The sequence below is a fragment of the Lepisma saccharinum genome, chromosome 9 (assembly GCF_977018435.1).
Source record: "Lepisma saccharinum chromosome 9, izLepSacc3.1, whole genome shotgun sequence".
NCBI lineage: Eukaryota > Metazoa > Arthropoda > Insecta > Zygentoma > Lepismatidae > Lepisma > Lepisma saccharinum.
In genome coordinates this window covers 75,982,901-76,010,388 of record NC_139237.1, presented here as the reverse complement: position 1 = coordinate 76,010,388, position 27,488 = coordinate 75,982,901, and the positions used below count along the sequence as shown (strand labels likewise).

At 36.1% G+C, this 27,488-nt stretch overlaps 1 protein-coding gene across 1 annotated transcript; it reads left to right on the top strand.

Annotated features, from left to right (window-relative positions):
* Positions 1-7,779: 7,779 nt before the first annotated feature.
* RfC4 (replication factor C subunit RfC4) lies at positions 7,780-27,335 on the top strand. The gene is made up of 8 exons (XM_083129127.1): positions 7,780-8,039; positions 13,367-13,478; positions 17,705-17,913; positions 18,572-18,767; positions 20,355-20,483; positions 23,248-23,328; positions 24,463-24,576; positions 27,075-27,335. The coding sequence occupies exons 1-8, from the start codon at positions 7,873-7,875 to the stop codon at positions 27,177-27,179; spliced, it is 1,113 nt and encodes a 370-aa protein (XP_082985253.1). The 5' UTR covers positions 7,780-7,872; the 3' UTR covers positions 27,180-27,335.
* Positions 27,336-27,488: the final 153 nt, after the last annotated feature.

The window sequence follows — 27,488 nt, the reverse complement described above, 5'->3', positions numbered from 1 at the left end:
ATACTTTGATGTGTATCTTTTGGCTTGACACCTGTTCTTCGTTGAATTAACCAGTTTCCGACATGTTTCAGAGCTTATTTTATTATTCCACTCGGCTTGCACAACAGTTTTCAACTCTTGTTTGGACTTGACGCCTGCTTTATGGACTCGCGTCTTCAACATTGCCCATAAATGCTCAGTGGGATTTAAGTCTGGACTTTGAGCTTGTGTTTGTAGTAGTTTGGGCACATTCCATATTAGCCAATTCATGTTAACTCACGCCTTATGCTTACTGTCATTGTCTTGTTGGAATCTGTAGATAGGCGGCATGTCCATTTTTTGGGCACTCTGCTTTACATTGGTCTTCAATATGTCCAAATAGACATATGCATCCATGATACCATCAATAAACTGTATGTTACCAACACCTTTGGACAACATACAGCCCCAAATCGTTAGTGACCCACCACCGTGGTTAACTGTTTGAACTGTGTTAATGTGATCATTGTGTTTATTTGATTTTCTCCAGACCCTATTTATCCCATGTGACCAGTATATATTAATCTTGGACTCGTCTGAACATATTACACTATCCCAAAATTCCTGGTCCTTGTGGATGTGCTCTTTCCCGAATGAAAGTCTATTCCTGCGATTCACCTTTTTACATTCGGCCTCTTTCGTGGTATTCTGCCATGATATCCATGCTTCCAAAAGGCACATTGAACAGTTTGATCGGACATCATCTTGCCAGCAACATTTTCTACTAACAGTCGAAACTGAGGAACACTTAGTCGGGGGTTTTCTCGCACTCTTTTTAAAATAAAGAGTTCATCACGTTTATTCAACCGTCTCTCTTTTGGTTTTCTCGGCACATTCTGTGTTGAACCTTCCTCTCTAAATTTGTTTACTATGTATTGAACTGTGGAGTGTGATTTATTGACTGTTGACCTTGCCCATTTCGAACACGCTGATAGATAGACAATAGGCATACAACAATACCTACGCCAGCATTCCGCTTGACGGGGAGCGCGCCTGCATGTTCCAACATGTTACGAAGTTGCAAACTGCACGAAATCGCCCGAATAGCGAGGAAGATTGAAACTCTTGCCTGTACGAATAACAATGTTGCATGAAACAGCATGTTTTTCTCTTTTCACACAAATTATATGCTCTGTTTATACACTTTGAACATACATTTTTATTGACATTTGTTGGTGAAACCTTCATTAACATTAATTTTCAGATACATATTAATATGATTATATTTACTAGTAGATATGACATTTTCTCCTCGACAATTCTGTGTGTACAAATAACAAAGTTACATACTGTCTTTAGTTTTCTCTTTGTTAACCCAAACCTATCTCTTTAGCAGTTTTGAAAAATATTTTTGCATTATTCTTAATTGTATTTATATCATCCCCTAATAAGTCTACATCATCTGCATATGCTAACAACTGAGTCATACCATTTAATTTTAGTCCTTCGTTAGTTTCTTTTACCTTCCTAACAGCATATTCTAAGGCAAAATTAAAGAGCAATGGAGATAATGCATCTCCTTGTTTTAACCCATCATGAATTGTAAATTTGTCAGACTAATACCCACACGAATTTTACTTTCTGTTTCACTGGTGCATACTTTTATCATACTAACAAGCTTCTTAGGTATTCCAAACTCGACTAATATATTATATAATTTATGTCTTTTGACGGAGTCATATGCTTTTTTGAAATCAATGAATAGCTGATGGACATTTTGATTATATTCCCACTTTTTCTCAAGTGTCTGTCTGATGTGAAAAATTTGATCTGTAGTTGATCTGTTACGTTTAAATCCACATTGATAATCACCTATAATTTCATTAGCATATGGGGTTAGTCTTGTTAAAATAATGATAGATAATATTTTATATGTTGTTGAGAGTAGAGAAATTCCACGGTAATTATTGCAGTTCATTTTATCACCTTTTTTAAACACAGGAACAATTATGGATTCTTTCCACTGTTTAGGGATTTATTATTTTTTCCATATTAAACAAATTAATTTATGAATTTGATATATTAGCGAATTTCCACCATATTTAATTAACTCAGCTCGTATTAAATCAATGCCAGGTGCTTTGTTATTCTTTATTTTCCAATTTAATGTGTATGTTTAAGGGGGTGTAGTACATAGTACGTACCAATACTTTATAGAACAATACCATAGTATCATAGGCGCAGAATCCATGGGGCTTGGGGGGGCTCGAGCCCCCCAATGTTAACGACGTGGGGGCAGAGCCCCCAAATAATTTTGCTTAAGAGGATCTAATGTATTATTTTGCTGAGACCGGTAAACCATAAACTTTGGGGGGGTTATGACCAGAGACAGCAAAACACATGACTTATTACTAGGGCTTGGAAGTTGAAGACCTATAAATTGCCAAAAAAAGACCTTAAAATAACAAAAAAAGGACCTAAAAACGAAAAAAAGGACGTATAAATGTGATCCAAATTAATTAATAACTTCAGTTCTAATTACATATTTAATGAATATGCGCGGCACCTCCTTATTTGGCTTGAGATCTTTTCAGGCACGTGCTGTCTGGTCGTATACACCGTGCTGAAAACTTCAAAACAAGATAAAGTTGCCACTTACACCTTCCAGACAAGTTACGGTTAAAGGACCTTGTACCGTAACTGCTTCAGTCGTCCAAAAATGTTTTTCTCTCGTTTCAGGGATGGTTGAAATATATTTATTTCTCTCTCTCTCTTTTTTTATATTTCTTTACTACAGAAAGGATGTTTAAGAGGTGATGAACTGATGATGATTCGAATTGAGAATGGTCAGTAAAAACCTAGTCGAAAGAAGGTGAAGTTGCAAAAAAAAAAGTCGTTAAGACCTAAAAACAGGCTAAAAAAGGACCAATAAGCCAAAAACGCCGAAAAAAGACAAATAAAACCCACCTTTTTCTGGCCTACAATGACCCAAAATGATCATATATTATGTTGGGCTTCGTCTTTGGACACTAGGGGAAAAAAAGGAGCTGCAACACACATTGAGAACTACAGACCTATCTCCGTAACGTCTGCTTTTTCAAAGATATTGGAAAAAATTTTATCAAATTATATTATAAAGTTTTGTAGCAAATATAACATAATAAACAGAAACCAGCATGGATTCCAGAAAGGGAAATCAATAAACACAGCTCTAGCACAGTTAATCGAATATGTAACCGAAACATTAGAGAAACACGAAGCTGCAAACACTATATATCTAGATCTTTCCAAGGCATTTGATAAGGTAAAACATGACCTGCTTATGGTCAAACTAAGCAATATAGGAATAAGAGGGATAGCTTATGAACTTATACAATCTTATCTACAGGACAGAATGCAAATTACTCAAATAAGCTACAACATGCATGGTATAGTCACTAACTTTAAATCACAAAGTAGGAAAGTGTTAATGGGGGTACCCCAAGGATCAATCCTGGGGCCCCTGCTCTTTATTTTGTACATAAACAACGTACCAGAATACCCAAACACAAAAATTGTCACCTATGCAGATGACACAACTGTTCTTGCCAGAGGTATCGACCCTAGGAAGCTTGAAATAAACACTTTTATCACCATAAACCAACTGGCACAATACTTAACTTCACATGGATTAATAATAAACAACAATAAAACAAAATTTATGATATTCAATACAATCCGAAACAAGGATTTTGAGTCACAAACACTATGCATAGACAATGTGCTCATAGAAACTGTATCTTCAGTAAAGTTTTTGGGAATAACACTAGATCAAAAATTAACGTGGGAAGAACAAATTAACAACATCTGCAGTAAACTATCATCTAATCTATACCTGCTAAAACAAATGGCTGAATATAATTTAACAGAAATTAACAAATGCATATATTATGGACTAATTTACCCCTATGTTGAATATGGCATAATAGCTTGGGGTGGATCATTTTATAATAATACTGTCAGAATACTGAGACTTCAAAAGAGAGCACTTAGAATAATGCATGGCCGTATTTAGAGGGGGGGTTTCTAGGGTTCAAACCCCCCCCCCGAAACTTCTGACATGTTGGATTAATGGAAGTTCAGAAACCAAAATCTGTAACAAATTTTGAATTTTTTTTTCGAAGCATCACAAAAATACATGGAGACAATGTTGAAACGATCGAGCTAGAATTTACGTACATTTGGAATTCTGAAACTTGAGTGAAACAGGATTTATTCTCAGAATCGACGCCCACCCGCGACCCCTCCATTATCACTTCTGCTGTCATCTTTCCAGTGTTGCTCCTGCGTCACAAGGAATATAGACTGAAGATTCCCTTATGATTGTCCCAAAATTCCCTTTCCAGCTTTTAAATTCCCTGTCCGATAAAGTCGAAAATCCCCCTTGATAGGAGTTCAAACCTAGGATCTCCAGTTTTGTAGCGCATTACGTTCGCGATTGAGGTTACAATCCATTCACCAGGCTAAGTTTTTAAAAAGAATAACTGGTTCCACACTTTGCAAAATTCCAAAAAATTAATTTTAAAGTCAAACAACAAAAACTTTATGACTAAAATTTCCATCTATCTTTTAAAGCTTTTCTCTTGTAGGTATCTAAAGTTTAATGACGAAGTATAATAATTGTGCATTTCAGTACACACTGTATGAAACGTAAAAAAAAAAAAGAAAAAAAAAAAAAGAAACTTGTGCTGGATATTCACTCATCTGCTGGATTGAGTAAGCCCCCTCAAGGATATAAAAATAATATAATAATAATTATTATTAGTATTATTATTATGGAATAAAATTGTTTTATTATGAAATTGTAATTATTATTGTACAATTATTGTTATTATTTCTATTATTCAAATTTCTGGCGACGCCCATGGGAACAATTATGAATAAACCCCCCCCGAAATTTTTTCCTGCCTACGGCCATGGAATAATGTACAAACTAGGCTGTAGGGAATCTTGCAAAGAGTTATTCAGGGAAAAACAAATAATGACAATATACTCCCTATACATCTATAAGGCTATAATGTTTGTTTTAAATACTGGAAGCATGACTAAAAATAACCAATTACACAACCACAATACAAGGGGGAAAGATAAATATTACCAGAACCAACACAGACTCAATATCTCAAAACAATCACCAACGAATGCCGGAAAAATATTCTACAACCAGCTGCCTCATGACATAAAACTGATATCTCCAAAAGATAAACAAATACAAACAATAAAAAAATATTTGACAGAGAGAGCTCTCTACAGTATCAGAGAATTCATGGAACAAGACAATACAAGGCCAATGTACTAAAAAATATGTATTATAATTGTATTCTTATTTCAATCATGCAACAATGATAATGTGTTTTAATTTTTATTGTAGTGTAATGAAGTGTATTTTTTAATTTTTACTTTGGTGTAGTGATGTAATGTACTACACAATGTTTCTTCTTTTTTGTTATGATGTACTTAACTAATTATTATTTCATTATGTATCTTGACGTTTTCCATGCCCTTTTAATCAAGGGTCAACGGAAGAAAATAAAATTCAATTCAATTCAATTCAATTTTTCCTCAACTTCAGAGCCCTACTTATTACTATATACTAAGTATATAATTATGAGTATTGTTAACATTTTTAGTAAAAAGAGTTTCAAAAGACGATGTGCATGTACTAGGGGAGTGGATGGGAGTTCGAGCTACAAATGGCTCTCACATGACATTCAAAACGAGATCGTTGATATATTACGGAGATCTGTTTTGCGCTCCATGGTAGCAGATATTAAAAGTTTGGAATATTTTGCTATTATGGTTGACGAAACTCGTGACATATCCATCCGTGAACAATTGACATTCTGTATTCGAACTGTGACTGAAAATTTTGATATTTTTGAGGAATTCATTGGCTTTTACAAGATTCCGAACACTGAGGCCAAAACTTAAAAAGGGAGGGAGTGAGTCATTCATTAATTTATTTCAGTGATCAGAACCCCCCAATAATTTTGACAAGTCGGCGCCCCTGCATAGTATTACATTTACCATTTGAACAATAAGAGCATATTACACTAATGTGGTATATTCATGGACGTCCAGAAGGGTGGCACGCTTCACCTGGAAAACTGAAGTGGACCAACAATTACATATTTCCCACATACTATTTAATACACAGTTATATGTTAATTATTTACAGGAACATACCTTAAAATTGAAGCAGTGTGTTTTGACAGGATAAAATTGTTATGGGAGAAAATGTCTCGTTTTAACCCCCCGCCTGGGAAAAAATACCTTGCTTGCCCCTCCATGAAATAAAATCCTTCCGTCGTCCGTACATCTACACTCTATCTAATCCAAGGAGCACTTAAATTTTCAACATCCAAAAAAGAATATGCCTTAGATTCGAAAAACTCTGATCATAAGGAAGCTTGCTCCACTCCACGCACGAGTACAGTCGGGACACATGGTTCTGCGCAGGTCGTTTTGCTCTTAGTCCCACTTTTACAGAGAAACCTGGAAATAACCAATTTTAAGCACTTTCGTTTGGTGTTTCCAAACTGTTCAGGTAGGAGGGGGTAGGACCCTACACATTCATCGATCTATGCCATTTTAGGGTACAGTGGGATGCACAAGTATACTTAGCGAATTGTTCTCAACTCTTGGAAAATACGTATTTTTAATCAGAGGAATTTTACTTATGCTGGTATAGAAGGTGTCGGCAATCAGTATTTATTGCGTTAAACAAAGAATATAAACATGCTGATCAGGGGCGCCGACTTGTCAAAATTATTGGGGGGGCTCTGATCACTGAAATAAATTGATGAATGACTCACTCCCTTCCCTCCCTTTTTTAAGTTTTGGCCTCAGTGTTCGGAATCTCGTAAAAGCCCATGAATTCCTCAAAAATATTACAATTTTCATTTACAGTTCGAATGCAGAATATTAATTGTCCACGTATGGATATGCCATAAGTTTTGTTAACCATAATAGCAAAATATTCCCGACTTTTAATATCTGCTACCACGGAGGGCAAAGCAGATCTCCCTAATATATCAACGATCTCGTTCTGAATGTCATGTGAGAGCCATTTGTAGCCCGAACGTCCCATCCACTCTCCCAGTTTATGCACATCTTCTTTTGAACCTCTTTTTAGTAAAAATTTTAACAATACTCACAATTATATACTTAGTATATAGTAATAAGTCATGTGTTTTGCTGTCTCTGGTCATAGCCCCCCCAAAGTTGATGGTTTAGCGGTATCAGCCCCCCAAAGTTGATGGTCTAGAACATTTCAAATGTGTTTTTAAAGTTAAGTTCATATGGCACAATTCAGAGTAATCTTTAAAAGAGAAGCAAAATAATACATTACATCCTCTTATGCAAAATTATTTGGGGCTCTGCCCCCACATCGTTAACATTGGGTGGGCTCGAGCCCCCCCCAAGCCCCATGGAGTCGGCGCCTATGATGCTGATGGACAATTTATTTTGTAATACTTATGCGTTTTACTGTACATGCTAGGTCAGTGTGCCGAACAGCATGATATCTCCGATTATCGCCGAACGCGGCAATTCACCTGACAACAGGTTACTTTTTATACAGTGGAGTCGGCGCCTATGATGCTGATGGACAATTTATTTTGTAATACTTATGCGTTTTACTGTACATGCTAGGTCAGTGTGCCGAACAGCATGATATATCCGATTATCGCCGAACCAAATTCCGAACGCGGCAATTCATTTGACAACAGTTTACTTTTTATACAGTGTAATTGTACATCATTCTTTATAGTAAATGAAAGGTTTCGCACATATGTATTAAATGATTGCACTTAATTAACACAATTGTGTTCTTGTACGAGACTAAATAGTTTTTTAGAATTAGGAGTTTGATTTATGGAAGTTTGTCATGCTGTATACGAAAGATATATTTATTTGTTAAAGGCGGGAATTGGGTCTGAAATGGCGGACGAAGAAAATATGGAAGTAGAGGAAACTGCAGAAACCTCTTCCTCGGTTCAAAAATCGTCAGGAACGAAAACCACACAACATAATCTTCCATGGTGAGATATATATGCCTTGAATCAATGTTAAGGTGTGTTCGTAACAAGCGTTAATTTTGACATAGCTTCCAAATGACAGGGCGCCATAGTATTCTCGGTATTATTATCGTATGAGGGAAACCCCTACGAATCGTATATTTCGGACTTCTTTACATTGCTAACGTGTTATTTTCGATTGTGGAACATTTCCTAAAGTGAAATAATGCATACCAATGTCTATTTCTTAGATTTAAGAGTACTTACTGTTACTTGTTTCAAATCTGTAACACATTATGGCCGTGATAGCGTACTGGTTTAGGGGGCGTTCTGAGAGAGTTTTGTCGATTTATGCAATGTTGCAACCTCGTTCACCGGAAAATATCTACTTTCGTGCCCGGAAATTTTGCTAATACGTCGCAAACCATTGACGTTAGCCTCACAAGCCGTTGACGTTAGCCCCACAAACCATTGACGTTAGCCCCAAAAACAATTCACGTTAGCCCCAAAAACCATTTTCCGTAAGGTTAGGTTAAGTTAGGTTAGGCAAGCATAGTTAAAAGAAATAAAATAAATATTAAAAATACTCGACACGTCATGTTCTAGTGAAAACACGGCGAGGCTGAAACACTTGCTATGGGGTTGCATCATCTTCACACACGGAACATTGCACTCTCGTGCAGAAAGCAAATGGCGGGAGCAGAAACAGCGTGTCAGACAGAGATTTTCGCATAAAACAACATGCATTCACATTAAAATGGATCAAATCTACATTCAGGAACTTCCACAACACTAAAGAAAATGATTTCCGTAAGTACTTTCTCCTGTAAATTTGAAGGAATCAGTTTCCCTCATACGATAATGTTACCGTATTCTCAACATATTGACGGGGTTCGAAGTGCTTGTTTGTTTGATTTATTTTACTTTGATTTTCTGCAATTTTTGGCTAATTGTGAAGATGGGGATAAATTACATTCACAAAACACCCCTGGCGTCGTAGTGTGATGTGCTAACTAGTCTGCTACGGAGGTGGGCTATTGTTCGAAGTGCATTTGGGGCCGTTGACTCCCTGTACCCCCCTTGAGAGTTACGTTGAACTTTTTTTTTTTAATCGACAGATTTCGATGCTTTACGTATTATAAAATTGGTTTCAGCGTGCGAAAGACACAAATAGCGGAGATTTTTTATCCCAAAGTATGGCCTGCGTAAGTAAAAACTCATCTCTGAGAACTTTCGCTGCTTTTTATTAGTAAAAAACTGTTTTGTCTGCACAGTGAAATAGCGAAGGAACACATCGCAAATTGGTAAAACTTCGATAGCGTCCCAACACCTCTCACTCATTTATTTCGTCATTTTTAACATTCGTACTTACCTATTCTGCATTGCGAAAGATTCTTCAAGGTGCTATTTTGCTTTTTTCACAAAAAATAATTTGGTTACCAATAATTCAATTTTTGACATAAAGAGTATTTATTAAACCATTGACGTTAGCCCCAAAAACCATCCATGGGTAGCCCCACAGACCATTGACGTTAGCCCCAAAAACCATCCACGGGTAGCCCCAAAAATTCACGATAGCCCCACGAACCATCACGGGGACGAGGTATGTCTACGAGGTTAGGTTAGGTTCCATTAGCACTCATTTCGTTCAATTTAGCATATATGGACAACATCGGTTTTTCTCGATGCAAAAAAATACCTACACATACTTCTAAATGCTACAGAAACTCATTTCGGTAAGTAGTTTCTTGTGTAAAAATGAAGAAATCCATTGGGACGCTATCGAAGTTTTACCTGGAAATTTCTATCAAATCCAAACCTAACAACATAAAATTATAATTGCTGTTGTGTAATGTCGTGTTTGGTGCTATATTCACTTGCACAAAGCAGGTGTTCTGCTTCACGGTAAGGTAACAGACATACTTTGTTTCACAATAACAGATCTCCGCGAGCTAAAAACAATGGAAAATATTCATAAACAAGATAATTTTCACAAACCATGAAAATATTTCACTTTCCCAAGGGTTCAACGGTACACCAATATCATTTCACTCTGTTTCCAAGTTTCAAGTACACTGCTCATTCAGTACATCTCACAATCTTCATTCTTCATAGAGAAGTCGGACCAAGTGTGGAAATACTGGAGCCATCTACCCCAACCTGCCTCATGAATGCATTTTGAATGGAAATAATATTTCTTTAGAAAGCCATTGCCGAACAATAGGCCTAGCCTCTCCCACCTCTAATGGAAGATTTCCAAGCATGTTCATATCAAATGTGGAATGATGCACAGAGAAATCACAGGACCGTGGATTATTGTAGACAGTTTAATAAAATTAGACTCTTTTGAGAATAGAGATGTGATATCTCCTTCCCCATTAGCACAGTTAGAAGAATATATGTTTTCATAACAGTTCAAGTTTTATGGGAGCCTTAGGAAGTCTTTTGAAATACCAGAAGTGATTGTCAAAGTAAGTTTGAAACTTCTAAAAAGTAATTAGCTCAATTTAAAGTTGTACAAGCATCTGCACTTGTAAGTTTCACCTTCAGATGTGTTCTTTTTGCATTGAAAATATTGTATACACATGGAGGAAATGGCCATGAAACTAATAATCATAATGTACCAAAGAAAAATGTAGATTGTAACAACACAAAGTTATTTTGCACAAGTTGGAAAATGATTTGTGTGTTCTATATATGTATTTCCCAGCAAGTAGCAATTCATTTGTCATGTTTGGTATGGAATACTACTTCCATCTATGGAGATATTTCATGTTGCACAAAGCGATTTTGTTCTTGAATCATGTTGCAGCATGATCAATTGTTATATATGTTGGATTACATCGTCAGAACATTTGAAAAATTTGGGAAAGCATTTGTGGGCATTATTGCAATGCTAAGAACCTCAAACTTGACCAGCCTAACCCAATTATTGAAGCATTAATGGTCATTAAGCTCAAGTGATCGAAACTCACACACAACAGCTGATTTCACAAAACATGTTTCAAGTTAAAAGCCCCAGAAAATGCTCCCCACATGGCAGCAGTAGTCCATATATCCAAGAATACAGTAAGGGCCATTTATTCAATGTCGAGTTAATCTTTCTGTTAACTATCTACCAGTTGGAGATAATCGACAGCACTGGGTTGTTCAAAGTGAAAGTAAGTGACAGTTAACTAATTCGAACATCGTGCAAAGTAGAAAGTTTGCGATGCCGAACCACAGAAATATTAGGAAATCAATCACCATGCCATCTTTTAGTATGGTTTCAAACCAAATTGATTGGCACACACCCTGGTGTTTAAATGTAAAACTACAAGATTAGGAGCGTATGAACAATATAGAGAATGTCTCCAATTTCGTTAATATTTGGTATACTAACTAAATTTGGCCTTCTAATCACGAATCTGTTGTTAAAATGTGGTGGTCACATCTGGAAATCTCGAAAAAAGCCATATAAGTGAATTATTTTTGGTACTAATCTGATATTCCCCCGGATAGATTTCTTTATTTTTACAGAAGAAACTACTTACAGTAATAAGTTCCTGTAGCATTGTCTAACATCTGGAAGGTTTTTTGTGTGATGTAACGGATTTCTTCAAATTTAAAAGTTTGGGGCTCCTTTGGGGGCAGGTGACTCCGGCCAATTTCTAACATGCCCTTAACAGGGACTCTACAGATAAAAGCTGGGGAGCCGGAGTGGAGCGGAGGTGGGGCCACGTTAACGGTTGGGTCAGTAGGTCAATTACCCCAGGGGCGGAGCCCGGAATCTGTGGGAAATTTGGACTCAAAAATTTCAAACAAAAATATTTTTTTAGTTTAAATTTCCCACCAATTCCGGGACAAAAAACGTGAATACACCTTAAAGAATGTTCCACGAAGCAGATAGGTAAGTACAAATGTCAACAAAACTAAAACGAAGAAGTTATAGGTGTCCGTGGAATATCAGATTTTTACCTTATTGTTTTTTTTTTTTTAGAGCTGTATCACATTTTTTTACAAACAAAATTTTAACTAAGCTTGCCTAATTTAACTTTACCGGAGATGGTTTGTGGGGCTATCCGTGAATGGTTTGTGGGGCTACCCGTGCATAATGTACTGATTAGAAGGCCAAAAGTAGTTAATATACCAAATATTAACGAAATTCGAGATCCTTTCTTACCCTAACCTTACCGAAAATGGTTCGTGGAGATATCAGTTAAATGTTTTGCCAATGAGCACATATTGTAACAAGGGATAAGTTTTGTAGCACTAGCTTCCTCACTACGCAACATGCCATTTTTCTATAACAGTGCCCGACCCTGTGGCCGAGTGGTTAGCACATCGCGCTGCGATGCCAAGGGTCCCGGGTTCGAATCCCGGTCAGGCTTGGTTGTTTGTGAATGTCCATTCATCAATTTCATCATTTCATCACTCATCCCCATCTTCGCAAATTAGCCAAGGGGCACAAAACGCGAAGTAAAATAAACTAAATCAATCAATCAATCAATCAATTCTATAACAACGCTCAAACACAGTTGCCAAACTGTAATCAAAGTCCGCATTCCACATGCTCTAGCATTCCGGCAATGAAGCAACAATTAATGCTCTGCAAGTAATGAAGCAACAGTGTGGCAATGCTGTAGACAGCACAACGAATGCCGAACGTCACTTGTTCATATCATCAAACATGGTTCCTATGTTTCTGTATGGAGAATGATCGCGGTAATGGAAAACTTAATTTTGCAGCATATATAGACGTAAGTGTACAATTGTTACACGTCACCCCCAAATCTTAACTCCAGATACGTTACCAGGACTACATATAGTGAGTATAAGAAGTAGGAAAGAAATTGGAGACATTCTCTATATTGTACATTCATACCCAAGATTACATGAACACCATTCTTGAAACCATGTTTTTTTGCATTGTAAATGATTTTAGCAGTAGCTGCTTATTCTCCTGTATTGTTACAAAATTTATGAAAGCAAATAGTATACATTTGACTTTTTTCCTGTTAAGATCAATATCATGTGTGAAACATTTTGCTCTGTAGCATAAGCGTGCATACTTTCACAAACTTCCCATTATGTGTTAATTGAATTGAAAACTGGCCTCAAATGAGTGGCTGCTTACTGGAAAATAAATACATAGGAGTACATGGAATGGAAAAATCATTCTCTATGAAACATTCAATAAGTTGTTATGGCTGTTCAGTATGGTAATTGATCCATATTGTCCTTCCTAATAAGATTCACAAACCTATGAAACTTCCCAGTCAAAAGATGCTAAAACAAAATGCTTAAGATTTACTTGTCCAAAGGAGCATGTAATTTATCATACTGAGAACATTGTGCTTATTGTATTTCAGGATAGAGAAATATAGGCCTCAAACATTCAGAGATATTGTTGGGAATGAGGAAACGGTATCAAGGCTGGAGGTGTTTTCAAGAAATGGCAATATGCCAAATATTATTATAGCAGTAAGTAATTTTATTATCATGCCTACATTTAAAGTGGTACCTGAGCACTTGAACAGAAGGCCTTTTGCTATCCAATGTGGCAAGGGTTTTACAATATGTGCAAGAGTAAAAATCAGGTTACCTTTGACTCTTTTCATTTGGTTTGTTCTTACCAGGTGAAAAAATCAAAGATATTGCCTAAATAGTGAGCATGCTGTATTTGCATACATTTCTTAGATGAGAGTGTGTGTTATTACCTGCTTGCACATTATGACAGTTTTGGTATTTTAGTTATTAATATGCTGTATACATTTACTAATGCATGTATAGATAGATGTATAGGAATCATTCGAACAGGTTGTAGAAAGTTCCAGCAGGTTTAAACATAGCTTGTCATGTCGTATTTAAAAGGAGCTTCAAGGGTGTCAAAAAGAAAAAAGACAGATTTGTTAAAGAGACTTGGAAGTGACCAGAGCATTTTCCCACTAAAGTCTGGTTTCAGTTAATGAAGGCGGAATGTATAAACATTGAGTTGAAATTAAATACATACCATACTCTTTTGTAAAAACTCTCAAACCATCCATGAGATCGTTGTTGCCTTGCAATGAAGGGGTCCGGGTTCGATACCCAGTGGAGCCACAGTGGTTCGGATCAAACTTTAAGCTTCAGGTCCAGTTCCGATTAGGCTGTCTGTGCATAAAATGGACTTGAAACAACAAATCAATCAGTCCATTAGATGCTTCGAATGCAGTCTTCCCCAGTTTTTTGAGTGACCTCTTTAGCATATTCTTGTAACATAGGATCTGACACATGCTTATTTTTCTCGCTTTCACAGACATACCACTCCTACTATTTCATTAAATGTCTTCATTTGTCGTTTAAGTTCTCTTTTTATTTCTCCCTTAGCACAGTTTTCGTATCGCTTCAAAATTTCTGTTTGACCGATGTTGAACAGCTTCATGTTGTGCTTGACAGAAAATTTCTCTCACACACATGCATGAACCACTTTTAATCCCATTTTAAGATCAAGAACAGTATCTTTGTAGTCACTATGACAACTGTCAGAATAAAGTATAAAATGTAGGCCTCATCTTGAGTAAAGTTTCCAGAAAGTGAAAACAAGTAATTTCCCTTTCTGCTTTAGACAGGTTTTGTAATCCAGGGAATGGAACATGATTGTGAGCTCCAAGGTCACGGGACCAGTAAATATTTCCATGTATCAAGATTTCCTCTTAATAATGAGTCTGCTTATGACAGGGTTCACTGTATTTCATGTGCATCTTTTTTTTTTTGCCATTTTGGCTAATTGCAATGATGAGGATGAACTGTGATGATTTGATTAAAATAGATGCAGTGACAGCCGGCTCGGTTGTCAGACATGCTAAGTGGTCAACGTTTGATCAGCCAACGAAGTTCCCAGTTTCAAATCCCGGTATGGATGTTCTTTGTGAATGACTTCATTAATTTCATCATGTCATCCATACCGTCATGATAAAAACGTGACAGAGAAGCAACACTATATAACAAAAGTACAAATGCAAATTGATGCAGGGACAATCACTAGCACACCTGAGCAGGATGCAAATCTCACAGAGGATAATACTGTGTCATGGTTCAGATCCTGAAGTCTCATTAGTAGGGCTAGGGTTTCTATGACTTAGCATATTTTTTTTTTCTTAAGGGTGATGTGTTCCCGAAACATATAGAAATTCATATTATAGAAATACTAATTAATTTAAGGCACTTTTTAAAAGCATATTTGGCCATTTTTGCATGATATTAGCATATTTTGATGGATTTTCGGTCATATTCAGCATATTTTTGCATTTTCAAGAAATATACAGTCATTTTCGAAGTGGATTCGTTCTTTGGGCTGTAGCAAAATCTTTTTCATTTTATTTGAAAATTTAGAGAAAGTATTTATTGTGCATTGCAACTAAAAATAGTGCATGTGTGAAAATATCTCAGCATTTAGGTATTGATGTTTCAAACAGTCCAGTTATAAGGGCATATTTTTCAAATTATTGTGCATATTTTGTACAATTTTAGGTCATAAGAGCATATTTTGGTGATTTTTTAGGTCATAAAAATCCTATCCCTACTCATTAGCCTTCAACAGTGCAGTTTTTTTAGATGTACTGCGTTGAAGAGAGGTTGACCTTTACGCTCCTTCGTGTACTTGAAAGTGGTGCGATTTTTGAATTTTGAGTAAGTTTGAATTGATGTTTTAAGTCCACTTTACGCACAGATAGGCTAATCGGGACTGAACATACAGTTTAAAGTGGGAACCAAACCACCGTGCAATGTGCCTCCACCAAGCATGAAACCCGGGACCACTTGATGACAAGGCGATGATGTTACCACCACGGCATTGGGTAGGCCCGAATTTTGAGTAAGGTAAAGGAGGTCCTTGTGCACTTGTAATAACTAGAGAAGAAAATCTTACTAATTAAATAAAATATAAATATTTGAATTGTTTTAAGTGATATTTTGTGTTTTCTATTCTTGGCATTTGTACTTTGCTGTTGAGGCCAGCAACATACTTCTCAATTTTGCTGCTTGGATCAATACTTGAGGTGCCAAATTAAATCTAAATTCAATGATCCAATTTATGATTCTATTTTATTGACACACTTACAATGTATTAAGCACATTTCTCACACGTTTGCTGGTGTTTTTCATTCCCATGGTATTTTAACCGTATCAAACTAGTGTATAGTTTTTCTTGTATGTACATATTGCTTTCACTATAACAGTTGGGCTGAAAAGTTCGTAGGCTGACTCATAGATGGCGTTACTAGAATTAAATCAATGTGATTTTTACTTAGTACTAACCTTCAAAAGATACGTGTATAAATTTCACAGCTGCCAGATAATTAGTTCGTGAGATATAGCATTGTGAGTGAAGCAGCTTTTGTTATTGTGAAAAAATGGATAAAAAAGAATTTCGTGTGTTAATAAAGCATTGCTTTTTGTCAGAAAAAAATACTGTTGAAGCCAAGGCTTGGCTTGATAAACATTATTCGGACTCTGCACCAGGAAAATCAACCGTTGAGAAGTGGTTTGCTAAATTTAAACGAGGCGAAATGAGCATCGAAGACGATGCACGCAGTGGACGCCCCAAAGAGGCTGTTACCGACGAAAACATAAAAAAAGTCCACAAGATAATTTTAAATGATCGTAAAGTGAAGTTGACCGAGATAGCTGAGATTATTACATAGCGTTGTTGGAGCGTTTAAAGGATGAAATCACGAAAAAACGGCCCCATTTGAAGAAGAAAAAACTGCTGTTTCATCAAGACAATGCACCGTGTCACAAATCAATGAAAACGATGGCAAAATTATATATGAATTAGACTACGAATTGCTTCCCCATCCACCATATTCTCCAGATCTGGCCCCCAGTGACTTTTTCCTGTTTGCAGACCTTAAAAGAATGCTCACTGGAAAGAAATTTAGCACTGATCAAGAGGTAATCGCCGAAACTGAGGCCTATTTTGAGGCTAAAGAGAAATCGTACTATAAAAATGGCATCGAAAAATTGTATGACCGCTATAATCGTTGTATCGCCCTCAAAGGCAACTATATTGAATAATAAAATCGAATTTTGTCAAAAATATATTTTTTACTATGTTAGCCTACGAACTTTTCAGCCCAACTGTTACAATTCTAGTTTATGTTTTATATCCTGTGTTTTAGGAGAACGTGCATTCTCTTCACCAGACATTTATTTGTAGTTTGATCAGTGATACAAGAGTAATATATGTAGTGGGGGGATACATTTAAATGCTTGAATGTAAAAAAGTAATTATGTTGTCACATTAATGGTGTCTGTCTGCAAACACACACTGCTGCGACCAGTCACAAAAATTGATTGCTAAGGGTTCTAAACGTGGCCCAAACCTAAGCACATACGCATTTATTGCAATTCCACCTAATTCTAAATGTATATGTGATTAGGTTAGGAGGGCTAGGTGTAATGCTCCTAGCTATCAATTGTTGTGACTGGTCTCAGCAGAGTATGTTTGCAGACAGACCCGAACTACAGATCAAGAACTGTCACTTGGCTACATTTTTTGATTAGGGTGTGAGTTAACAATTCTAGTGTTCCTTAGAAAGCTTGTAATTTTATATTGGTAATCAGTATTGATACATTTTATGTGGTACTTGATTATTATCAACATGAAATTCATGTCACTCCATTTGTGTAATATTTTGTTTTCTACAACTTTTTCATTTTTCATACAGGGTCCTCCAGGGGTTGGCAAAACGACAACTATCTTGTGCCTTGCCCGGATCCTACTTGGGCCGTCATTTAGGGAGGGAGTCCTGGAGTTGAATGCTTCAAATGACAGAGGCATTGATGTGGTTAGGAATAAGATAAAAATGTTTGCTCAGCAGAAAGTCACCCTTCCGAAAGGCTGTCACAAAATTATCATCTTGGATGAAGCAGACAGGTAAACTATATAGTAGAAGTAGGCTTGAGGGTGATATGGATGTAACATTTCCTTTCTGTTTGTAAGCCGAGTTCTTTTGTAGGTGGAGTAGATTTGCAGTACTGGAATACTATTTGAAGTAGAGTACTGCATGGAGTCACTTTCGCTCGCAAGCCACCTACGCTCGAGCATATACAATGGGATATAATTTTAATGGGACAATAATCGTAGACACTTAATTATAAAATATCTGTCCTGACAGTTTCAGCCCGCAATCATCTATTTCACTTTCATATATCACTCTATTAGTAAGATAGACTAAAGTACATTTTTACAGGGAGATAATGACTGTGTTTACTTAAGTTTCATTTTCACTGCATCTTTCACTTAATGATCCTTATTTGATCACTACCACAGACAAATTATGATTATATGTGCACTACTGGGCTGCAGCACACTAAGAACATAGTCAATGGGTTCAGGAATTTTCAAACTGGTTCAGAATTGTCTTTCGATATGTAGGCATCATTTAGACAATATGTGCTCATCTGACAACATCAATGTAATTGCCATATATGATTTAGTAGTAAAGCATCAAATGTTAAAAATAGTGTTGAGAAACTTACATTTTATGCTGTTCTTGATGTAAAAATGTCTTTGATACTTATTTCTCCTCTAGCATGACAGATGGAGCTCAGCAGGCCCTGAGGAGGACCATGGAAGTCTACAGTAGCACTACACGATTTGCTCTGGCATGCAACAACAGTGAGAAAATCATCGAGCCTATCCAGTCCAGGTGTGCAATGATACGCTATGGTCGATTATCAGATGCTCAGATATTGGCCAAGATTATAGAAGTGTGCCAAAAGGAAGATGTGAGTCTGATACCTTGTTTTCTTTCTAAATGCATTTGGTATTTTTTGTACATTAAGCCCTCTAGACTAACTGGGGTGATATACCTGTGTATGCTTGGAAATTGTACACATGTATGTCAAATGCATTGCTCAAAGAAATCCACTGAGATGCTCTAATGACAATATAGTCAATCTGTTAGAAAGTTTCTTCTGTTATCATGTCCTAATGGCAGTGACGTATGATGAAAGATAATTTTTAGAAGACTCAAAATTCATTTATGAGACATTTAATAGTAGATTCATTCTTACTGTTCTTTCTTGAAGAGGTGATATTATTTTCAGCAAGACCAACGGGTCCGCAGAAGGATAAATTCACTGTTGCAGTCTCATGTTAGGGGTTGGGAACTGACAGCAGAGGTTGAAATTGATATCTTCTTTGGGCTTACTGGTATTGATGTGCGTAGTGCAGAAAACCACAAGTTATTTTATTTAAACCACAAACTTGTGTCAAACAGTGAAACAAGATAGGTTTGAACTGGTACATGGCATGAAAATACAATAAACTGGCGAATTTAAAACTGCATAGATTATAGCAGGTATGCCATGTGAATCCTTACTTGAAGGTTAATAAACCTGTCTCAAGAAATTAACCAAGAAAATGTAATTTCTTTAGTTTTAACATGTATTTGTAAATACACAACAAAAGGTGATAAATTTATTTTTTGTGAAACTTCTGATTTGTCAATTTCCTTGATACAGGCTGGTTATAAAGTCACTATACATTTCTGCATTAACAGGTTTTATTACACAGTATGTAATAATTACTGAAACATGCATCACAATAGAACACAAATTAAGTATTAACTCATTGTGATCACCATTGCCCGAAACACAAGTTTCCAACACATTAACTATTGCCATAATCCATTGCTTCAGTTGTGGAATATTGTGGATCATGACTTTGTAGCTTGATAAACCATGAAAGTTCAAAGGGTTCAGGTTGGGTAAGCAGGGACTAAGGAAATTAATGAGGCATGACTAATCCATCTACCAGGCTAAGTCTCCTGACAGCTATTCACACGTCATTCCATGCAGACAGGCACAAATAACAGCTGGTCGTTCCTTTACTCTTGCCATTGTTTCACATCGCCTGCAAAATAAATGTATTGCATCATATTCTCACTAAAATGCATGGTGACTTTATAAGTACTCTGTACTAAACATACAGAACATGTTCATATGCAAATTATAATGTAACATTGTTTAAAAAAAATCTTCTTATTTTCTGCCCAAAATTTAGGTGTGTGGCTTATTGCAAAAATGTCAAATATGTAAACACTTAGGTATCAATAAATGTCCATCTTGCCCTAATATAAATATCTAGCTGTCTTGAATACAGTTACTATAATTGCAAACTGTAGCATACTAGTTGTTTGTAATTCTGATGTGTTCAAAAATGTGAATTAGAATTATCACCATTTGCAGTTTATGGTGAGACATCATCATTTGTCCAATGAATAAAATTGTGCTTTAGATTAATTTATTTGGCTTAGAAACCCAGATCAGAATAGAGAATTACTGACAATATGTTTCTTGTTTGTTTTCTAGTTGTCCTACACAGAGGATGGCCTCGAGGCTATTGTGTTCACAGCGCAGGGTGATATGAGGCAGGCATTGAATAATTTGCAGTCCACTTGCAATGGCTTTGGTCACATAAATAGTGAAAATGTATTCAAGGTATGTCTTCTTTGTCGTCATGTAATCTTGGATGTTGCCATGTAATCAAGGGGTTCCAGGTTGAATCATTGGTGAAGGCACATTTTACAGTGTTTAGTTCCATTTTAACCTGTAGGTTCAGTTCCAATTAGCCTATCTGTGCAAGCAAAATCAGAAGAAACTTTTACTTTCTTGTAGTCTTGGACTTCCTCTGTCTAATTGTTAGTATATTGTATGTTTAATTTAACACACACATCAAAAATCATCATCCAATTTGAATATCTCTCTTGGTATACGTAGCTCCAGATCAAACTCCCACATTCTAATGCAGACATTGATAACACGCGGCATAACAGCCTGTGAGGGCCAGTGCGTATGTACTGACTGCCGGCCTCACTCCCACCAGAGGTGGGAGATCATCTAGCCAGTTCCGAGATGATGTGTGGTCAGCAGGACGAAACCCCAGTTGTTGTAGGTTTCTATGACTGGGCTACGTTACTCATTCGTAGCTTGTCCACCGCTCCCATACACAGGCCAAAATCTAAGGAAGGGGACTCGAACCTGTGCATGTCTCATAGCCGGAAGTTTGCACCTTAGACTGCACGGATAAGAAGGTGTCTACTGACAAGAAATTTCTCGAATCTCAGGAATTGTGAGTGAAAATTTTGGCACCAGGAATTAAATGTGAATTTTCCTCACAGATGTGAAAAGTGGCCATATATAACTCAAAATATGCTGTTTCTTTTAAAAAAATAAAAATTAAAAAGCTTTGGTGCAACAGTCCTGTGAGGGTCTGGGCCTATCAAGTGTCTTTTTCATTGGACGGTGGATAGTCAGCTCATTGAGTGTCATTACCACTATTCCCTGGCTTTCGAGTCCACAGTCCGCTACTTCTGCTTTTCTTCTACTTCCCGATTATCTTCACAGTACCAGGTCAACTCTGGAATTTTGGGCACTCCCACATGAATGTAACCTGATACTGCTCCCACCATTTGGTGATTCTGTCTGCTAGAAAATATTGGTAATATCACATGAGTGCTTCCACTCACTAAGAGAACTGCTGGAGACTAGGGATGGCCACAAAATGCAGATATCCAATTTCAAATTATCCACCATCCTTTTTGGATGCAATGGATAATCCAGTAATTACCAGATATCCAGGTAATTCAGATATCTGGATAGTACAGGTTTGACAAGGGATTTGTAGAAAATCCATACAGTGAAATATGAACATGACGAATAAAGGAATATGTGGATAGCCTGTAAAATGGATAAAATAAAATTGTCTGGATAATGCACACATTTGGATATCACAATGTGTAAAATATTTGAAATCCGGATAGAAAACTATCAAATATCTGCATAAAATTTTCCAGATTTGGCCATCCCAACTGGAGACGGTGCATGCCTCGTTCTCTACCAGCCAGAGCAGAGTGAGCTATTTGCTCTTCCCTTTAACAATGTATGTCTCAGGGTAATCGGTTAATTGTGCAAATATCTAAAGTGGCTATTGGCAGTAACATGTTAAGTCACTATTTTTTGGTTTTTGGATATCATGGCAGCAAGGGAAAGAGTTGTGGATCATAATTTACCCTTTGTTAATTGTTAGTTTTTAACTTACACATAGGAACTATTCATGAATGTTTAGTGTACAATAGAGTGCTGCAATGAGCGTTTTTCGCTCAAGCGGCAATAGTTCGCATGATAAATGGCACTCATAATTTATAGTTCTTCCGCTCAAGTGAAAAATTACCAAAAGAGCAAAATACACTCAAACTCTCGAACCCTATTAGTACAAGTATTTCCGTAATTTGTCTATGGGCCCTCAAATATGGATTGTGAAGTAAAAGACGAAGTGAAATTGAAAAATTAGTGAACATAGTTATCATCTACATGATAAAATGCAGTTTTGCATATCTTACCAAGATATTTGAAAATTAAATAGATGATTATGGGGTGAGACTACCAAGGTTGACATTTTATGTTTCTACGATCGTTGTCACATTTTAAATGATGTTCGATTGAATGTTATAACTGCACTTTATTATTTTGCAGAATATGATTATCTTTTTCGGTAAGTGAGCAATAATGTACACGTATTTGTTGCACTGTGATACGATATTTGTAATTGCTCAGGCAGGTCTGTCAGCATGTGTATCTATTTTACGGTATGTAGATATTGCATACTTTCATATGTGCTGTATTTGAGCCTTACATAATAATATACAGAATTATTATTTAGAATTGTAATTGCATAGAGTGGTATAGGTTTTAGTTTGACAGTGCTGCGTATTATGCTCTGAAATATGGGATGTTGTCACTCATTCCACTACGTTTGTGGGCATGGGAGATTTGATCGAGTATTTTCGAGCGAAAGTGGTCCAATGCAGTACTCTAGTGTACAATGTTAATTTTTTTGTAACAATTTCTACTATATTTTTCCCCTTGAATTTTTGAAAACTTTGCCTTGAGAAGCCTGAAATTGTATGTGAATTTTTATCTAAGTCAATGCTCATTAGTAGCAAAGGACACAAAAATAAAAATGCAGAATTCAAATATGTGCCAGATACACCGATAAAATGATTTAAGTGTAAGATACTTATTTACCATAACTTTTATTATGTTTAAAATATCCAATGTATATGGTTTACATGGAGTAATAAAATTGAAATTGAATTTGTTGTAAATTATTTTGATTAATGTACATAGGCAATGTTATTTTTAGTATATTATAGCCTAATTTCGAAGGAAAGAAGTTACCAAACCATATTTTTTTATTTTCTAGGTCTGTGATGAACCACACCCTTTGCTCGTGAAAGAAATGATCCAGCATTGTGTAAATTCAAACATTGATGAGGCATATAAGGTAGGAAAATGGAATTAAAAATTGAAACATGTTTTTAACTTTCTGTAGTTTTACTCTGACTCAAATCCAAGACCCCTTCACCTTCCATGACCGCACTCTGTCATCCAATATATTAAGCCATCGTGTACACTCTTCTCAGGTGGGATGAAAATTGTAATTACTGTTACAAGATACCAAGGTCAAAGATTTCAAACACTACTTGCATCTATTTTTCCTTTCAGTCAGTGGAGGCACCTGGGACTGATTCGAATCCCATTTTTTTAGAAGGCCCATTATCTCAGCATAATGTGAACTTAAAACATACTTTCTGACAAATTTTAGTCATTACACCTTTAATTCCAGAGTTCTGTCCTGTATTTCATTGCTAAAGAATTTGTTTTGTAGAATGATGAGGGAAATAGCCTAAACACTGATGCACCCCTGATTTTAATTTCATTTGGGCAACATATCTGTAAAATTGTGTTATTTTCTCAATCCAATATTTTTGTAGATAGGTGGAGATAACCGCTATATAATTCACTAATACAAAATGGGAGAAATGCATGGGGATCCCCCCACTAGGAAAAGATACGCGAATCATCCCGCCGCAGTTCTCTCATTATTTCAACACAACTTTAGGAGCATCCCCACAAAAGTTCAAGCAAACATCCCCACACATAACAATTTTCACTTCAAGTGAAGAATGTGAATTCTACATTCACATCCTTAATTAATGTATATAGTTAGGTTACTTCAGTGGTTTTCCTTAGCAAGAGGAATTGTGTATTAAAACATTTATTTTACAAGGCAGTGGTGGGCACTGTGCCTTATGATGCCAGGGGACCCGGGTACAAATCCCAGCCTGGGTATGGTATTCTTTGTGAGTATCCCTCCAATTGCATCACTCATCCTCATTGTCGCGATTAACCAAAAGTGGTAGAAAGTTATGCTAAATAACAGAAATCAAATCAAATCTATTATCATCATAATGGAATTCATGAAGAAACTAGAAGTTCAATAGGAGATAGGAAGGTGGCTTGAGGTTGAGAACCGTGTATGTAAAATAAGATGAGCATATGCAGAGTACACATTGGTACACCATTTTGGGCAACACCATGTAAGTTAAGAGTAAGGCATATGTTTGTTTCTTTTCAGGTGGTGGCTCATTTGTGGAAACTGGGTTATGCACCAGAAGATATCATAGGCAACATATTCCGTGTTTGCAAGAATCACGACATGCCACTACTTATGAAAATGGAATTCGTTAAGGTTGGTGCAGGAATTTTTGTTAGTAGTTTGTGTCTGTATCAAAGCATCTTTGATATTAATGGAGAGAGACTTTTAGGGAGATTTCAACAGGTGGTGTGTGTCACTGCTGTTGCTGTTTGTTTGTTTGTTCCCAAATGACGTGTCGCTTATCAGTTCAGTGTGAAATCTCCCTTAGAAAATTTACAATTCGAGCCAGTGAAGCTATTTATATGTATTATTGATCCAAAGGCCTGATATGCTTTGTACAATTATTTTTTGAATTTATAACATTTTCACACATTGATCAAGGTCCTCTCAAGAATAGTTCTGGGCGTAATCAGGGTTGCTATGCATCAGGAAAAGCTGGAAAACCAGGAAAGGTCAGGGAATTTGGCTTGTCAGGGAAAAATCATGGAAATGTCGGGGAATTTTGCAGATCGTCTGGAATTTACGTGCATTTTGGAGTCTGCAAGAGAAAAATTTGCAAAATGAACAAGCAGTTCACTTCCACTTCTAGATTTGGTTCTTGTGATTCCACTCCAAAAAAAGATTCCATTTAGAAACTTGTTTCTTTCGTTCTTATGATTCTCAGTCTTGTGCAAAATTATGGTTCCTTGGAATTTCTGTAATAAATTTTCACTTTTATAATACTAGATATTAGAAAAAATATCAAAGTAAAACTTGCAGTCTATATATCTGATTGATAACTGAAGTACATTGACAATATGATCATAATTATCAAAAAAGTTGGTGAAGATGAGGTTATCATCTATTATTTTATAGATCTTAGTCTTGTTGGCATTTCCTATAGAATTCCTATATGCAACAAAAATTTCTCCAGATGCTGTGTATTTATAAATGTAAGCAAAAAATCTGCATTTTCTACAACACTATAAATCCTCCAGAAAATTAAAAATTGTGTATGGTTTATGAACTTTTTCTGTTGTTTTTATACTGTGGAGATCTGTTAATGGTGAAATAATATAGCTCTGTTACTGTAGCCTGAAGGCTAGATGCACCTGAGTGTAGCACCGAATACATTTGATGCCATTTGTAATTTTACATTTCACTCTTCGAATTTTGTCGTCTTCTTGTATGTGTAAAATGAAATTTGCTATTAAAAAAAAAAAGTTGTGAAAGGTAATATTCATAATAATTAACGGATTATATATTTAATTGAAAAACACAAGGTTCAAAAGCAAAAATCATGATGATAAACAAATCTGGAAAAATTTCATTTTTCGGAAACCTGGAAATGTCAGGGAATTTCATAATCAAAAAATCGTAGCAACTCTGATAATGTCTACAGCAATTATTTGGACCAGTGTACAATGTTGTGTTGAGATCTGCAGGGAATGGTCCACAGTTGTGTCATTGAAATTTGAGTGGATCATTTGCAAGGTAATTTAGTAAATGGGTCACAAGTGGCTATAAAAACATACAAATTTGATAACTGTTTACTGGTACAGATAACATGATTGTGGTCAATATTGATGCATTTATCCCACTGTTTCACCAGAGTCTGGTCTGCTGTCACCAGATTTGCACCTCACACCCAGTCTCTTCAGCATCTCGGCACTGACCATGAACACACTTCCACAGCACATTTGGTCTTCAGTTGTACGTTCCTTGAGCACAGTCATTTTTTATACTGACAGTTTCATAACTGTTCATAACCTATTTACTGTCTTTTTCTCATATACATTTACATGTTTCCCCACTTCTTTGGAAGTTTTTGTTATGAACCTTGAAATACTGTAATGAAAATGGATCTATGGTCAAAATGCTCAATGGTAGAGAATTAGCACAGAATATCATCAGTATCGGCTAAGCCTACCACAGTCTACCAACTGTAAATTCCTTGAATTCCAGAAATTATGCTTGCATTTTTGCCGCTTGGGGATGAGGTGATTGCCCTTTTTAATAATTTTCAACATTTCAGGGGAAGGGAGGGCATAACTTTTTCATTGACTTCTTTAATGTATGAGGAACTTGTAAATGTTTAGAAAATGTGGTTGAGGTTTGAAGTCTTAGTTATTGATTGAATAGTATTGAACTTATGACAGAACTTACAGAATTGAAAAATAAGATGAATTCTTACAGGAAGGTCAAAACGTTATCATTTTTAAAGAAGATAAACTCATTTAAGTACGTGGCCCTTTCTTTTTAAGATTAAAACAATTTGAATGTCAAGATTATATTAAATGAAATTAAAAATTACATTGTGAGTGCTTACTTGTTTGCAAGAACAAATGTACTTCTTGTAAATCTGAGTTTATTACTTTCATCACAGGTGAGAGGAAGTTGCCAATATTGACACATTACCATTTTGTCATTCAGTACATTTTGGTCAACTTTGACTCCAATAAACCAATGGCCAGGACTCTTGATTCGAGTGTCTTGTTTTACAACTTTTTTTTTTTTTTTCCAAACGATACCAAAGAACACTGCTCCATTGAGGCATTCATGTCTGTTCATCTTAGAAAAGACCTGTGCATATTGTTTTTCTTTTGTTTCAGGAGATTGCATTTACACATTTGAGAATTGTTGATGGTGTGAACTCCCTCCTCCAGATGTCAGGATTGTTGGCGAAACTCTGTCAAAAAGCTGAGGAAACCAAGTGATATAATTCATGTAAACATTAGAGAAATAATATTTTTTTTAAATTTTCGATGTATACACATGGCATTACAATGAAGTACTTCTGTAGACGTGTGACATTCTTTGATGATGCTGATGTAAAATATTCCCATTTTTGTATATTTATAATAAAGCATTAATTTATATACAAGTTTTTGCTACAAACACACTCCATAGAATGGATTGATATATGTAAGAACTGAAAGCAAATATTTTCATTCATATTGGTTAAATTTGGAAAGATCTTTTTTTGCTAGGGATGGGACCGATTAATCGGTACTCTATCAGTATCG